This window comes from Hippoglossus stenolepis, chromosome 8 (assembly GCF_022539355.2).
Source record: "Hippoglossus stenolepis isolate QCI-W04-F060 chromosome 8, HSTE1.2, whole genome shotgun sequence".
Lineage (NCBI taxonomy): Eukaryota > Metazoa > Chordata > Actinopteri > Pleuronectiformes > Pleuronectidae > Hippoglossus > Hippoglossus stenolepis.
This window is the reverse complement of record NC_061490.1, coordinates 17,983,748-17,999,624: the sequence shown is the minus strand read 5'-3', so window position 1 is coordinate 17,999,624 and position 15,877 is coordinate 17,983,748. Positions and strand designations below refer to the sequence as shown.

The following is a 15,877-nucleotide window of genomic DNA, read 5'->3' as shown; positions in this document are numbered from 1 at the left end:
CATTATAAGCATATCGAACAGAGAGAAAGCAAGTTTACTTAAGTGGAGCTTAATTTGAACAGCAAAATGATGTTGTTGGAGTGTTTCATCTTTATTTTGATCACTTTTCTTACGACAGGTAATTACATATTTTCTTTTTAACACTAAGAAACTATGAAAGATTTTTTTTTGTAAACTTTCTGAAATATATTTTGTATGTTTCTTCCCCAGGAGTTCAGTGTGAGGTGACAGAGGTGTTTGCTGAAGCGGGTTCTCCGGCTGTACTACCCTGTAAATACAGCCCGACATCCAATGTTTCTCCTGGCATCATCTGGAGCAAAGTCACCAATGGGTAAGACACAACTTTGTCCTTTCGCATCTCACTCTCCTTTCACTTCATGTGTGTCTGTACGCAGATGACACTGTACTGTTGTGACACCTCTTACCACAGCACCGTCTGGAGAAAGCAGAAGAGCGGGGTGCAGCTGTGGGGCTCGAGCTGGTCAGAGAAAGGGATCCAACGCGTACGATGCCCCCACAATCAGTTTGAAAGAGGCGACTACAGCCTGCAAATCCTCAGAGTGAGGGAGGAGGATGGAGGAGTTTACTCCTGCAGGGTGGAGCAGGGAGACCGAGTTGATGAAACCGTGGTCATGCTCAGAATCATTACAGGTAATAAACATGTTGAAATGCTGAATTTAACAATCCATGAACTGAGGGCTTTCATGTCTTTACAAGATGTTGTGTGATTATACAAATGTCTTTAATCTCGTCCTCGCCTGTGTCCAACACAGTGTCCATCTCTCCATTGGTTCCCATATGGGGGAGAGACATTTCAGTCACTTGTCAGGTGACTCCTGGGTTTGATGCGGCTGCTGCTGTGCAGTGGATGTTGAACGACAGTCGATTTTCACGCCAGACTAGAGTCACCTCACCGGGAGACACCTTGAAAAGCATCGTGACGGAAAAGGCATCTGCGAGGCTGACGGGGAACTGGACCTGTGTGGTGGGCTACAAAGGCAAAGAAGGCCGAGCTTCAGCAACTCTGACAGTGACAGGTGAGATGCTGGAGGAAAAAAATGCCTTGAAGATTTAAAGATTGTAAAACTTTGAGGTGTGCATCGTATTTCATCAATGCAGACGTTCCTGAAATGTGCTTCTTTGCTCTATTTGAAGGAATCATCCAACCACCATCTGACGACACCAAGGTGTATGCTGCTGTGGGATCTGCAGTCACACTCCCCTGTGTCTTCTCCTCCGGGTTGAACCCCTCTTCGCCACTCTGGGAGAAACTGCAGACTGGGTCTCTTAATAAACGAGCTCCCAGCCGCTTTGCCTTGTTTTCTCCATCCTCACCGTCCTCTCAGCTTCCCTGGGACAAATCTGCCAGTTTGAAAGAGGTTGACCTGAAGGATGAGGGCAGGTACAGATGCTCTGGGACCATAAAAGGACAAAGGCTCGCTCGAAACATCCAGCTCGTCGTCGCCAAAAGTAAGTTTACATGGATTCAGTTTAAGCTTTAGGTTAAATCCCCTGAATCTATATTTTCTTTTGCCGACTACAATTCATCTTATCGTCTTGTTTTTTCTCTCTCAGTTGACAGCAGTGTCCCGTCAAAGAAGAAACGCTCCGTGACGCTGACCTGCCAACTGTCCGACACGAGCGAGGTCACTGAATATGAATGGGTTCGTGTGACCAATGATCTCAATCAGGCCTTCGGGCCCATCCACAAGGGGCAGACTCTGAGTATCAGCCTGTTGTCAGAGGAGAGCCGGGACACATGGGCATGTCGGTTCTCAGGCAAAGACGGCATTTTAGGAAACATAACCACAATGATAACGTACAATGATCCAATGATGAGTAAGTTCTTTCCTCTTGATTTTGTTCTGCTAATATACTTGATTTTTGTTTAAAATGTCGTTTTCTAACTTGTTTCTGTTTTTTTCTTCTTCACAGGTAGTCTTAGTGGACAAAAAGCGTCAGGTACCTCACAGAACACCGCTGCTGTGGTCGGGCTCAGTTTGCTCCTCCTCGCTCTGCTGCTGATTCTGGCTCAGATGTACAAGAACCACCGAAGGGTAAAGATCCAAGTTTCATTCAAAAACTATCATATTTAACCCTGTATTCAGTTTTACTGTGAAATTGACTTGTTTTCTTTATAGTTTCCAAATTCCTTACAATCATTTTACAAGAGAGATAATAGCCTGTTTTGGGGTGAGATTCCAGAAAAGAATTAGCATAAATAATAAATTACCCCTTATCTCACAAACAGATGTTTAATTTTATACAGAGAAAAAAATAAGTACAAGACTAAATTGAACTGAAATAAATTAAATGGGCATCCATACGTAGATCTTTAATTCTACTTTGTGCTTCTTAGTCTAATATGTTTGCATCCCCTTTTCTCTGCTCCACAGAAGCAAGGCATCTTTCAGTACCCTGCGATGGAGACGATTATTCAAACCGTCTCCAATGAGCGGGAGGAGAGAGAAAAGCACAGAGTGAAAGTGTTACCGTAAAATGTTACCGTATGAAAGTGTTACCGTCTTCTACTGACATTGTGTTGCACAGGTTTTTTAATACTTTATGAGCAGACGTTGTAGCAGAATTGTTGTCATTGTTTGAATAAAAGTGTAAATGAAATGTTTTACGTTACCATGTTGTTTCAGATGTAAATATTTGGTATTGTTCTATGTGAGGATTTGTTTGTATAGTACATGTTGGAAAGAGAACGTTTTATACAAGTGCAGTTTTATTCTTTACATTGTATAAAATCTAAAGTTTTCCAATGAGAGGGGGGCATTGTTGGTGATATAAATTAAATATAGTCATTTATAAAAAATGTTTCATTATTTTACAAAAACACTTGTACTACTATGTATGTAAAAATATCACATTATTATACATAAATTACAGCAATAATACATTCAGAATGAAGATGCTGCTGAGCTGCGACATCCAGTCACACTGTTTATATTCTTTTTATAAAAAGCCTAAAATATTGATGATTTTCATTTAATTGAATACGTCCAGTTCATTGATTTGAAGTCGTGGGTCAGTATTAGACCTACACCTGACTGCACTCCCCTTCTTCTTGCTCTGAAAAGTGAGGAAATTTCAATAAGGCCAGAGATCGGCTGATGCCCTCCAGAAGTCCTTCATCTCGAGGTTGTAAATGAACCATGACTTCGTCGTCGTCAAAGCACCAGCCTGGCCAGTCCACATTTACGCCTTCTGAAAAGGCAACGCTAAAGAAAAAGAGAGAAGTCATTATTTATTACTTATAGCATTTACTATGCCCGTGTATTCACTGATAAATACTGTAAGTGTCCACCACTGCTCGTCCTTACAGACACGTCAAGATGTATAATACATTTAAATTTCATTATCATAAGTGCATGGACTAAATGAAGAGAGGAATTTCCATCATGCCAAAAAGTATAAAATAACATAATACACCAAAGAACACTAAATCATAGAATATCACGATTATTTAATTTGGAGGCTAATCAAATAATAACCTAATGAGTTATATAAATTGTGGACTAACTACTGTACATGGAAGTTTTTACAGAAATTGATTAATGAAATAAACAGCTAAAGTACTTTACATTATAAAACATTCAAAAATCATATTAACGAAGGGAGACATTTTATTGATCTTGTTAATTTAGATTTGGGATTTCAAATATTAAGGTAGAAAACATGAAAAATACATTGGGGACATTTTTAGTTTTGTTTGTTCGTTCGTTAGTTTTGTCACAGAACAGTCTCTCTATGACCAACCTACTCCTCAGTGAAAACTAATTCCAGGGGCAAAGATTGGACACCCAACTCAGAGCATAATAGTAATAATAATAATAATAATAATAATAATAATAATAATAATAATAATAATAATAATAATAATAATAATAATAATAACAATAATAACAATAACAATAATGTGAGTGACTATAGCATTTTTCTAAAGTGGAAACCGTTAAACATTTGAAAATGTTATGTTATAAATGTATCTACAAGCAAAAAATGTGTCATTCAGAGTTTTTGTTGTTCTACTCGAGCCTAAGTTAAACCATGTTCGTGTTGTGAGGCACAGCGACTGAGACTTCTGAAGTAACTCGATTGGTCAAATGAATTATGATGATTATTTCAGTCCTATTCAGTAATTTTTTATGAATGATGTGATATTTACGTGTTTTCTTTGACACTGCAAGTATATTTATATAGTTTTAAATATCTTCTTGTTTCAGATATTTCTCATAACCATCACTTGTTTGTCTCCATCCAACAAATTTATACATTTCCTGAACCACATGTTTACACATAATTAGTAACAGTACTTTTTGTCATACTAACCTGTTCCTGTTATCGTCTTCATCTCCGTCCACCAGCTGCTCTTTCCATCCTTTACTCACTGTGAGGGCTCGGTGTCTCATCAGCTCCACCTCCTCCTCCCACTCTGTGTCTCTGTCTCCATCGCTGGGTGATGGTGAAGGTGTGGTGGAAAACGAGGGGGAGGTAGGAGGATATCTTGACCTCAAATTGGACATTTTCACATTTCGCCCCATCCTTCTCTCTTTGGCTCTTTCCAGAAGGCCATCCAGAGGAGAAGGGTGTCCGTTAGGGTAATGTCCTGGGATGGGAAAAGGTACATATTGTTGTTGGGGTAAAGTGTAACGGTTAGTGGGGTGCAGAGAAAGTCCATGCCCCCCTTCGATTATAATGTTAGGGATGGAAGCACTCCTTTGGGTTTTCATTTTGGGCCTTTTGCTATGGAAGTTCAGTTCAGGCTCAGGCTCAGACCATGTTTCGGGATCTGCAGAGGCTCGATCATTCATGTGCCAAAACATGCCTTGGTTGGGCTTCAGGGAGCCCAGCTTGAGCACCCGGTGTGAATTTGAGCTTTTGTCAGAAGGAACAGAGTTTCTCTTGCTGTTTAGGCTGTAGTCTGATTCAGAGTTGGAAGAGGAGGCTGTCCAAGCCTCTCCTGAGCCCTGGGAGAACTTCTTGGACATCCGAGTGGTGGGTGCCTGATTGATGCTGAGTGGCCTCCTCCTCCGTAACACGGGTGACCTCAAATTTTTTGGGAACCCCTTAACCTCTGGAGATGTCTGGATGTCTCCAGACTGGCTGTTGCTGGACTTTCTCATGTCCTGGTTCACAGACTGGAAATCTCTCCTTGTTAATATCCCTCTTTCTCCCTCTAGTCTTTGAAGCCCAGGCCTTTCCCTGGACCTGGTTGGCTGGTAAGAAAATGGTAAAGTGCTATGTTCATTTGTTGGGTAGTCAACATCTGGTAATCCACCTATTAAAAGATTGTGTGGTCTTAATGAATCTTCGGCAGCTCTATGAGTGTAAAGATCCAGATTTGGGGTAGACTGTGGTCTTTGGTTAAAGGTCACCCTTCGCTCCTTTGTCATCTGAGTCTCGACTATTTTCTCTTCCTTCTTTGTGGGGTTCCCATCTTGATCGCCTCTCACTCCCATTTCTATCCATTCATATTCTTTGATTGTTTGTTGCTGACCAGCAAAGCTCTTACCCTCATCTTTACGATTACTGTCGCTGGCCTGGGATCCCAAAAAAGTTAATCCGGTGTTGTTAGCGTTAACGTCATCTGCAGGTTGATACGGATGCGCTCCCTCCTTTTCTTTAGACGCCAACATCCCATTTATCGACTGCGGGATGATCATTTCCTCATTAAGTTGATCCACAAAATTGTGTTCTCTTGTCTCCATATTATCCATCTTGGCTTCTTTGATAGGTTTTGTCTCCAATTGGTTTTTCCAGTTTTCCAATTGTCTGCTGTTCTCCATCATTCTCAGGTTTGCCAGTGTTCCCTGATAAAGTAACACAGAAAACTTAAAGCATTCAACAATGAGTGTGTTATTTGTCTCATATAACAAGACGACAGAGGCTACAGTCATGTGAGCAGCTCTGAGGTGAACAGACCTTTGAGCTAAATGATACTCAGCATGGTAACACCGAAAATGCTAACGTGCTGATGTTAAATCATTTGCTGTGCTCACCCATTTAGCAAGTTAGCATGCTAAATGCTAGATATTTGGTGCTAAATACATAATACAATTACATAAAAGTCAGAGGGTCACTTAAGTCGTAACAAATCATTCAAAGTATGACATATGTGAACTAATTTATCCAACCAACACATAGACTGTATATAAAGATGAACGGCATGACAGCTCCCAAAAAGTAAAATCAAAGCATCTTGATAGCCACCTGGAAAAAGTCAACTCACGAAAACTCGTAAGAAATAATTTTCCAGGAAACATGAGCGTCTGAACCAAATTTAATGGCGACCCTTGCCAACATTTCCTCCTGTGAACCAACTTTTCCAAAAGACACACACACACACACTGCCATCTCTAAAGCTACACTGCTGGTGTTGCTTTAATGTGGCCAAGACCTAACTGAAACTACTGTCCTCACTAAAGCTTTGATCAGAAATGTCCGTTTTTACCTTGGCCTGGTGGATGGTGGAGACCCACGTGGAGCAGCTCTCTGAGGTGCTGGCTGCAAAGATGTAGACATTCATAGTGCTCTGCAGTTCACCAACCTCCACAAGAACAAATGAACCTTAGAGAAGAAGAGAAATTATAAACAGGGATTTATGATATATCGAAACAGAATACACCTGGCTCAGTTTCTACAGGAAAATAATACTCACAGCCGTCTCTCAGTGCTATGCAGGAAGTTCTGTCCAGGGCCAGAGGAGGTCGAACCACTTTCAGCCGCTCTCCTTTCTTCTGGACTTTGGTCATTAGAAGCACATCTGAGAAAAGTAGAGCCACCACCTCCAGCTGCATGATACCATGTCCAAAGAAACACAAGCAAGTAAAAAAGGGACGAAAAGGAGGCTCTGAAGAGACAGATTTAAACGTCGTACAGTGAGTCCACGGGCTCGGCTCACCTTGTTGTCTTTTCTGTCGCGAATCTTCAAGTTCTCCTCCAGCAGCAGCCTGCGTACGACTCCCGGACCCACTCCTCTGACCGGGCAAGTTAGGTCAAACCGGCAGATCTCTCGTACATTCTGAGGAGGAAAATGCGTCATGGGAAATCATCATAGTATTCATCATGATAGAGTGGATGACACACACAAACACACAAATCAAGAATGTGACATATTACCTTGTCAATTTCTTCACTGATTCCCTCCACCTCATATCCCTCCACCCGCTGAGCAGAGATGGAGAGAGCGAGCTCCTCATCTTTGAGCTTCAGGTAGTCATTGATACTTTCCAGGAAGCTGTTCACACTGGACAGCTGAAAAGAAGACGGACGGTTAGCGGGACTTTTGCTGCTCTGCAGAAGACAAACAGGTTATATGGTTTACTCGTGTCAGATCCTCACCATGCCTCTGAGCGTGTGCTGTACATGGGGGTCCTGGGTGTTTCTGAGCACGGCTTTCAGCAGCAGGGGGTACTTTGTGATCCTCTGGTGGGGTTTGGCCTGCATGTCCCCAAGCCGCATCCGCTCACACTGAGGATGAGTCTCCACCCACTGGGACACGGAACAAAAACACAAGGAATGGTTAATATAACAGAACCGAAAACATCTGTAATGAATTTAAAAGAGTGGCCAAACAGCATCATGCAGTAGATTAATGTGTATCTAGTCCTGCAGATTGTTTTGTTTTTACTTTTCAAGGTTTAAAAATACTTTTTTGTTTGTGCTTCTTGATTCACTGGAAAATTACATCTGAAAAAACATCTTCCATTCTCCTCCAGTGCATTGGCGGGTGACAGAGCAGTCTGATATCTCACAGCTTCGACACATAAAACCCCAAACCAAAACCACCAGAAGGTAAGTGAGATGTTTTTGTTTCAAATAGTTCTGACGTCCAAACGCTTCAGCGCCCACCGATAGCACCTCCTCGTACAATGTGTCTTTAACTGTTAAACAAAAACAAATCACCTCCCACTCAGGGTGACAAGTGTCAGGGTATGAAATGGAAGAGATGTGCACAAACAAACTGTGTAGTTATGGTACCTGGTTCGACACACAAGACAGAGTTGAAAACATTGTCAGATACAATATTTGTTTATATAGATTTTTGCATAAAACATTTAAAATGATTGTTTTCTGCAGTAAAAGGTCACTGCAAGAAATCTTTTATATTATTGTGACAAGTGGTTGCCCATCAGTATGTGGCTATGACACGTCACCCACAGGGTTATGAAAACATCACAAACCACACAGGGGGCTCCAATAATAGTTGGGCATTACAATGAATTCAGTGTATGCTCGTGAACCTTTATCCTCAGTTAAATGCGTGTTGGTGCTGTATGTTGTGCAAGCGGACGCTGCCTCACTGTACCTGAACATACGTGAGGAAGTGCGGGTTGCTCTCCATCTGCCTGCGAGTGAACTCCAGGTTGTTTTCCTCCTCCCAGCAGTAATGCTGATAGGAGGAGAAACGCTCATGGAACTGACGACCAAAAGAAAAAGATGATTAACAGCAATGCAGAAAATACAAATTATAAGTAAAAGGCCTGCACTTGTAACTGTTACCGATTGCACACTTAAAGATCAGTTTAACTGTCATGACTTAGTCGTAACAGAAAACACTCAATCTACATCTACATGCAATTCTCCCCAATAAACAGCTTGGAGCTGCTCAGGGCTTCGTGTTTTTTAAAGCAGTTGTTAAGGTAACGTGTGCATAGATACTTAGTTGGTTTCCTTTGCACACTCATGAATATGTGTGGATTATATCCTGCAGACAGTGAGCTCTTACCTGCAGACAACCAGCCTCTAACCTCATGGGGTCAAAGGGCTGCCCTGTCCGGCGGACTTCCTGTAACATGGGATAAATCACCTCCTGCCAGAAGAGCTGGTGTGCACTGATGATGGAGGGGAGGTTGGAGAAGAGCAGCTGAGGTTGCACCTGTCACAGGAGGGAGACAAAACATGTTTAAAAAACCCTCATGTTAAAGCTAAACCACCCTGCTTTGTGATATTTTCCACCTTCTCAGTGGAAATGTGTCTTGCCACATTTTCCGTCTGCCCTTGTTGTATTTCTGTATCAGCTCGAGCGGATGTTCTCTTTGTTGCAGTAAAAGTGTGTCAATGCTGAACATTTGAAAATAGGCCTGTAGGTTGTTTGTGTGTTTTCAGTGACTGACCTCCAGGAGAAATCCTCTCTGATGCAGGTTTACAAGGGCTGCAACGACCAACTGTGAGAGGTGAACACAGCTCTGTTAAAAGAAAACATCCTGCGGAAAATCCCCCATCATCTCTGACACACGTAAGAATGAATCTGGCATTCAAATGAAGTGATTCAAGCGGACATCTTACAGCTTTGATGATAATAAGCTTGTTGATGTAGGTGAGTTCAGTGTGGACAAACTCCCACAGCGCCTCCTGCTGGTGTCTCTGCATCTTCGACATGGTCTGAGCGTGAAAATGAGGAGAGGAGCAGGAGGGAAGAGGAGGAAAAGGAGACAAAAGTGAGAGACGCTTCCAGGAGATGTAAACGCTGAGTGTGAATTTTAAAGTAACAGCAGGAGATGCAATCAAAGAAAGTGACGATAGTGATCAAGTTCCATGAAAAGAACAAGGTGTCAGTTCATCTCTCACTTTGTCAACATGTGTGTTGCATTCATTTAGAATTCCTAAAGACATAAATCCATGTCTATAGATTTCAGATATTCGGAATAATCATTAGAAAATAATAATATAAACAGTATGTAAGGTAAATAGTGCATTTTGGGGACTTCTTTTGGATGTGGACTTTCAGGCCTAGTGAGAAGAAGGATGGTGAATCTAGTTTCTACTCAGAATAAACAAAGGAACATGTCTGCCAGTTCAGTAGTGATGTGTTTTTAACAGGTTTGGAACAGTGGTGGTCAATGGCACGAAGGAATACACTTTATCAGGCTTTAGCTTGTAAGGTAATACTTGTTATCATAATAAATTCAGTGTTAAGTGCTTGTTTTGGTCTTTTAAAAGAAATTATTCCCAAAAAGAAAGCGCCCGTACTGAATGAGAGTGAACTATATCCGTCCAGTTCTTCTCCAGTGTCGTTCCTCGACTCTCCTCCTTCCATTGCCACCTCAGACTGACTGGCACAGGGTAGGCCTCCAGATCCTGTTTCAACACATCCAGCTGACCTCGCTCCTGAGAGACACAGAGAGAAAAAAGAAAACAGAGAGGGGGGAAAAAAGAGGGAAATCTGATGTAATAATGAATCACTGATAACTTAGAAGTGATGCTCAACAGTTGTTATGAATAATTGCGGTTTGTCGTTACATGCCAGCGGAGCAGAACAGATTGCTGCAGTTATTTCAGTGGGCGGACCAGGTTAGAGCAAGTCTGTATCTGTTTCCACACATGTCAGCATGTAGTGTGACGAGCAGGAGACAGCATAATACCTCAGACGCTGGGTTCTTGTCAGAGGACCCTCCCTGGTTGAACAGGACCTGTCTCAGTGCCGCTCGGGGCCTGGCTGCTGCAGACGTGCTTTTACTCACTGTTGCAAAGTCAGTCACAACCTTCTGCTTGGTCCGCCTCTGGGAAGTCAAACAATTGCACATTTCAAGTGATGCATTCCATGTTGTCAGAGGAACTATGTTGTACAACAAAGGAATCACTGCACTTCCTTTTTTCTTTAATATGTTTTACTATAGGAACTAGACAATCATGTGTATACACCTCAACTGAGAGCCACTCCAGCTCATGAAGTGTGGAGCTGTAGCTGCAGAAACCTCAATCTTATAAATATATTTCTGTTATAAATCCAGTCCCATTATATAATTTGAAAACATTTTTGTTGTAATGTTTAAAAGTTACTCTGGAAATAAAGACAGACAAACTTAGTGACAATATTTGATAAATCTGTTAAAGGTACAAATAATCCTACATCAGCAGATTACATCTTAATTTTTTACAAGGAAATATGAATAAATGGAAATATGAAAACTAAACACCTCAAACCTGTACTACTGTGCATGTTTGAGCTCCATCACTGTAAATGTCATATCTGCCCTGTGACACTTGCCTGGTAGCCCAGAGAATTGAACTTGTGTTTGTCTGCTGACCCCCTGTGGCGAAGGTTTATCTCTGCAGCTGCTGTCGTCCCATCAACGACTTCCGTCTCTCGGCCCTCTGCTTCCCTCTGCCTCTCCCTGTCCACACCGTCCCTCCAAAGCACCGACCCGTCTTCCATCTGTGACTCATTTCCCCCGCTGTTGTTTGCGTGCAGTGCTTTTGAGGAAAAGCTGGAGATAAGCACACAAGGGGTTATTCATTGCCAAAAGGAAGGTGTGTGAGGGCCAAGAGGTGAAGAGGGTATTACAAAAGGCTTTACATGGAGAGTGGAGGAGAATGGAGGGACATTGTGCACTTTGTTATCATTTGATGGGTTTACTAAGACTTTCTTTTCAAGACTAAAGCTGTAGAAATCTTAGGTAAACAAACAAATAAAGATGTCAAGTTGTTAAAGAAACTGGATCACAATTCTTTTGACCTTTCAAATTAAAGCCAAGTCTGCGGTTTACAAGTTGCATTAGTCACCTTGTTCAACCATAGGCAATCTTTTCTGCTGTTTTATTTATTTTTTATGTTAAATAATTTGTAAAGCAACTAATAAACCAATGTCACACATCACAGAATTTCTCTCCAAAGCTAGTTTGCAGCACCTCTCACTATTGATGGGCTTAAAAAAGACTAAACATACTAAAAGATAAAATAAGAAGACCATAAAACTCAGTTATAAGTATCAGAGCAGATTCATGACAACATGACTGATCACTTTTTAAAAACAGCTTCGAGTTTAAGATCCCAGTTTGTGTCAAGTTTGAGTTTTGTGGATGATCGGTTTCTCAAATTGAAAAGATGGATGCTCAAGTGAGGCTTTAGGAAAGGTTTCAGTTTTCCATAGATATTCTCTGCGTACTGCTGGGTCACTCAGCACGTGAGGACACTGGTCAGTGTTATAAAAGCAAGCTTGATGAAACAATCTGAACTTGACATTTTTATTTTCTTCAGAATATGGAAGTGGTGATGACTTATTGGCTTCCTGTCCAAATCTGTAAGTGCACAAGTATTCGTCATCACAAGAGGCCTGAGGAGCTCCAGTCATCGAACCATTTGATATCCAAGGGAACTGTGAGAGATGCAGGGGGACTCGAGCCAATTCCAGATGACAGTGGGCGACAGGCTGGGTACACCCTGTACAGGTCGCCATCGTATCACATGGTCAACATGTAGAGACAAACAACCATTCACATTAAGAGTCTCTAACCTAACCCATGTCTGCCTGTCTTTGGACTGTGGCAGGAAAACAGGGACACACAAGTAGAACATGTAAACAGATTCGAACCGGGCACCTTCTTACTGTGAGACCCACTGAACAACCGTGCCACTCCTTCAATCATCCAGTAACTCTTATACTATTTTATATAACGTCTTGCTCTTCCTATAGATATCTGGATTTTGAATAAACAGCTGTCTTGTCTTTGAACATCTCCCAGCAGAGGAGGAGACTAACCCCAAAACCTGAGAACCACTGGCTTAGGATCAAAATGAACAAATCCAAGCCAAAATCATTTATATGTATACACTACCGTTCAAAAGTTTGGGGTCACATAGAAATGTCCTTATTTTTCAAAGAAAAGCACTGTTTTTTTCAATGAAGATAACATTAAATTAATCAGAAATACACTCTATACATTGTTAATGTGGTAAATGACTATTCTAGGTGGAAACATCTGGTTTTTAATGAAATATCTACATAGGTGTATAGAGGCCCATTTCCAGCAACTATCACTCCAGTGTTCTAATGGTACATTGTGTTTGCTAATCGCCTTAGAAGACTAATGGTTGATTAGAAAACCCTTGAAAACCCTTGTGCAATTATGTTAGCACAGCTGAAAACTGTTTTGCTGGTGAGAGAAGCTATAAAACTGGCCTTCCTTTGAGCTAGTTGAGTATCTGGAGCATCACATTTGTGGGTTCGATTATACTCTCAAAATGGCCAGAAAAAGAGAACTTTCATGTGAAACTCGCCAGTCTATTCTTGCTCTTAGAAATGAAGGCTATTCCAATGCGAGAAATTGCGAAGAAACTGAAAATTTCCTACAACGGTGTGTACTACTCCCTTCAGAGAACAGCACAAACGGGCTCTAACCAGAGTAGAAAGAGAAGTGGGAGGCCCGGTGCACAACTCAGCAAGAAGACAAGTATATTAGAGTCTCTAGTTTGAGAAATAGACGCCTCACAGGTCCTCAACTGGCAGCTTCTTTAAATGGTACCCGCAAAACGCCAGTGTCAGCTTCTACAGTGAAGAGGCGACTCGGGATGCTGGCCTTCTAGGCAGAGTGGCAAAGAAAAGCCATATCTGAGACTGGCCAATAAAAAGAAAAGATTGATATGGCAAAAGAACACAGACATTGGACAGAGGAAGATTGGAAAAAGTGTTATGGACAGACGAATCAAAGTTTGAGGTGTTTGGATCACACAGAAGAACATTTGTGAGACGCAGAACAGGTGAAAAGATGCTGGAAGAGTGCCTGACACCATCTGTCAAGCATGGTGGAGGTAATGTGATGGTCTGGGGCCGCTTTGGTGCTGGTAAAGTGGGAGATTTGTACAAGGTAAAGGGATTTTAAATAAGGAAGGCTATCACTCCATTTTGCAACGCCATGCCATACCCTGTGGACAGCGCTTGATTGGAGCCAATTTCCTCCTACAACAGGACAATGACCCAAAGCACACCTCCAAATTATGCAAGAACTATTTAGGGAAGAAGCAGGCAGCTGGTATGCTGTCTGTAATGGAGTGGCCAGCGCAGTCACCAGATCTCAACCCCATTGAGCTGTTGTGGGAGCAGCTTGACCGTATGGTGCGCAAGAAGTGCCCATCAAGCCAATCCAACTTGTGGGAGGTGCTTCAGGAAGCGTGGGGTGAAATTTCTACAGATTACCTCAACAAATTAACAGCTAGAATGCCAAAGGTCTGCAATGCTTTAATTGCTGCAAATGGAGCATTCTTTGTGAAAGCAAAGTTTGAAGAACAAAATTAATATTTCAAATAAAAATCATTATTTCTAACCTTGTCAATGTCTTGACTATATTTTCTATTCATTTTGCAACTCATTTGATAAATAAAAGTGTGAGTTTTCATGGAAAACACGAAATTGTCTGGGTGACCCCAAACTTTTGAACGGTAGTGTATATGTAGCACAAAATTTGTCAAGAACTTTACAATAAATGTATGAGACATCAAACAAGCAGGATGGTAACAAACACATGGAATGTGAAATACCCACGAAAAGTAAATTCTTTTGAAGGAGCAAAAGAATACAGGCAAGTCTAGACAAGGATTTGTTTTAATAATTAATAATAATTTAATAGGAGGTAGTAGGAGGTAAACCAAAGGAAGTAATTAGCAGTAATTTATGCAGCTAATATTTGCCTCAGTGCCTCTCTGGACCATTACATACACCAAGTAAATACCAGGTGTGACCCAGGTAACCAGACTGTCCATGTTGCATCTCTCAGACGATAACATTGACATGGACACTGATAGTTTCACATGGCTGCAGCTCCAGTTACACAGCTCTGACATGCCGCAGTGTTTCTCCAGGACAAATGTGAGTTTGTTAGTTCCCACAAACCTGACATCACATCTTACAGATTTAGGTTACAGAGGAAAAACTTGTCTCTATTCTCAGGAAGCTTCTGTATCACAGTGAAATATTTCTCAATTTACTGCTGAAGCCAGTGGAGAAAAGCCATTTCCACACTGCTCGGTCAAAGATGACACATAAGCAGGGACTCATGCTACACAAGTGCAGTGTGGGATCACCGCTCTGACGCTCATGATCATATTGACACAGTTTGAGAAGTTAATCTAAAAGCAAAGACACTCGTGAGTCCACACACTGCAGCGAGGAACTCGGCACCTCATGCAACTATGTCAGACATCAAAGCTCTGACGCAAACGCTTTCATCGAGGTGTCGTTCCTGTTTGAAATCTGTCTGTTTGTAACCCACAGTAACACACCGAAGAAACACAATTATACCTGATTTGGAATATTTAAGCCCATTTAAAGATGAACGAATGCTCAATAATGACAGGTAGTTTTACAGCCTCCGCATAACAACAAATCAAATGCAACAGCAGAGTCCACAGATCCACAATGAAGCTCCAACAAGAAGGTGACTGACAGCGGTGACGACTCACTGTCCTCCTGTACCTGCTCACACCACCACACTCACTCCATATCAGGTAAAAACACAGACTTTACCTGGGCTTGTTTGGATCCATTTCGTTTCACACAGTCATCTTTGGTTTCTGTTAGCTCTCTCCCCCTCTCTCTCTCTCTTTACCTGGACGGGTCCCTCCCACTGCGGCTTTCACCTGCACCCCTTCCCTCTGCAACTGGCCCGACGAGAACAACTGGATTCTGCAGCCAACAAATCAGAGCTCAGGGCTGGTGAATGTGTCGCAGTTGAAAGTGCTTAGAGGAGCAGACGCGGTGACTGATCCCTTTTGAGGGGGTTCTGTTGTTGTTTCATGTCCATCAGGGTTATTGACCACCCCTGAGCAAACAGGAGGAAATCATTTTTTTTGTAAAGAAAAAAAATAAATCTGCTTATAACATAACAGTAAGAAAGGCATTGATATGAAATGAAGTATGAGCATAGGGTGTTTGATAGAGAACAGAGTGAAAATAGGAAGAAGTGAGTCATGGGGAAGAGGAGAATTTAATGTAGCTACCTTTCCGGTAGCTACGTTTAAAGAATGTAGCTTACCGGAAAAGAAAACAAAACAGAACAGGTCAAAGACTTGGCAGTGGAATCAACGGGAAGTAAAATGCCCCTAAACGTGTGATTAATGTCTAAGGCTTGAGGCTGGAATGAAGACTGGCAGT

General features: G+C 41.8%; 2 protein-coding genes across 2 annotated transcripts; one reads left to right on the top strand and one right to left on the bottom strand.

The window, feature by feature from the left end:
* LOC118113198 (lymphocyte activation gene 3 protein) lies at positions 1–2,536 on the top strand. Its single transcript, XM_035162679.2, has 8 exons — positions 1–118; positions 211–331; positions 431–651; positions 774–1,037; positions 1,156–1,470; positions 1,576–1,839; positions 1,936–2,057; positions 2,397–2,536. Exons 1-8 carry the CDS (start codon positions 67–69, stop codon positions 2,496–2,498), a joined length of 1,461 nt encoding a protein of 486 aa, XP_035018570.1. The 5' UTR covers positions 1–66; the 3' UTR covers positions 2,499–2,536.
* A 495-nt stretch (positions 2,537–3,031) lies between these two features.
* plekhg6 (pleckstrin homology domain containing, family G (with RhoGef domain) member 6) lies at positions 3,032–15,447 on the bottom strand. Its single transcript, XM_035162594.2, has 15 exons — positions 15,251–15,447; positions 11,000–11,219; positions 10,374–10,511; positions 9,982–10,119; positions 9,298–9,393; positions 9,126–9,176; positions 8,738–8,887; positions 8,318–8,428; positions 7,351–7,500; positions 7,129–7,263; positions 6,911–7,030; positions 6,668–6,800; positions 6,461–6,576; positions 4,339–5,819; positions 3,032–3,227 (listed from the first exon to the last, which is right to left on the bottom strand). Exons 1-15 carry the CDS (start codon positions 15,268–15,270, stop codon positions 3,047–3,049), a joined length of 3,240 nt encoding a protein of 1,079 aa, XP_035018485.2. The 5' UTR covers positions 15,271–15,447; the 3' UTR covers positions 3,032–3,046.
* Between the last annotated feature and the right edge of the window lie 430 nt (positions 15,448–15,877).

What these genes read in the sequence shown, in the direction of transcription:
- LOC118113198 (XM_035162679.2), top strand. Translation starts at nt 67, where the DNA reads ATGATGTTGTTGGAGTGTTTCATCTTTATTTTGATCACTTTTCTTACG. An exon ending in GATCACTTTTCTTACGACAG is followed by an intron (nt 119 to 210) that starts GTAATTACATAT and finishes TTTCTTCCCCAG; the next exon opens with GAGTTCAGTGTGAGGTGACA. An exon ending in CATGCTCAGAATCATTACAG is followed by an intron (nt 652 to 773) that starts GTAATAAACATG and finishes TGTCCAACACAG; the next exon opens with TGTCCATCTCTCCATTGGTT.
- plekhg6 (XM_035162594.2), bottom strand. Translation starts at nt 15,270, where the DNA reads ATGGATCCAAACAAGCCCAG. An exon ending in ACTTCCTCACGTATGTTCAG is followed by an intron (nt 7,501 to 8,317) that starts GTACAGTGAGGC and finishes TCCGTGTCCCAG; the next exon opens with TGGGTGGAGACTCATCCTCA. An exon ending in GAAGACGATAACAGGAACAG is followed by an intron (nt 3,228 to 4,338) that starts GTTAGTATGACA and finishes CTTTTTCTTTAG; the next exon opens with CGTTGCCTTTTCAGAAGGCG.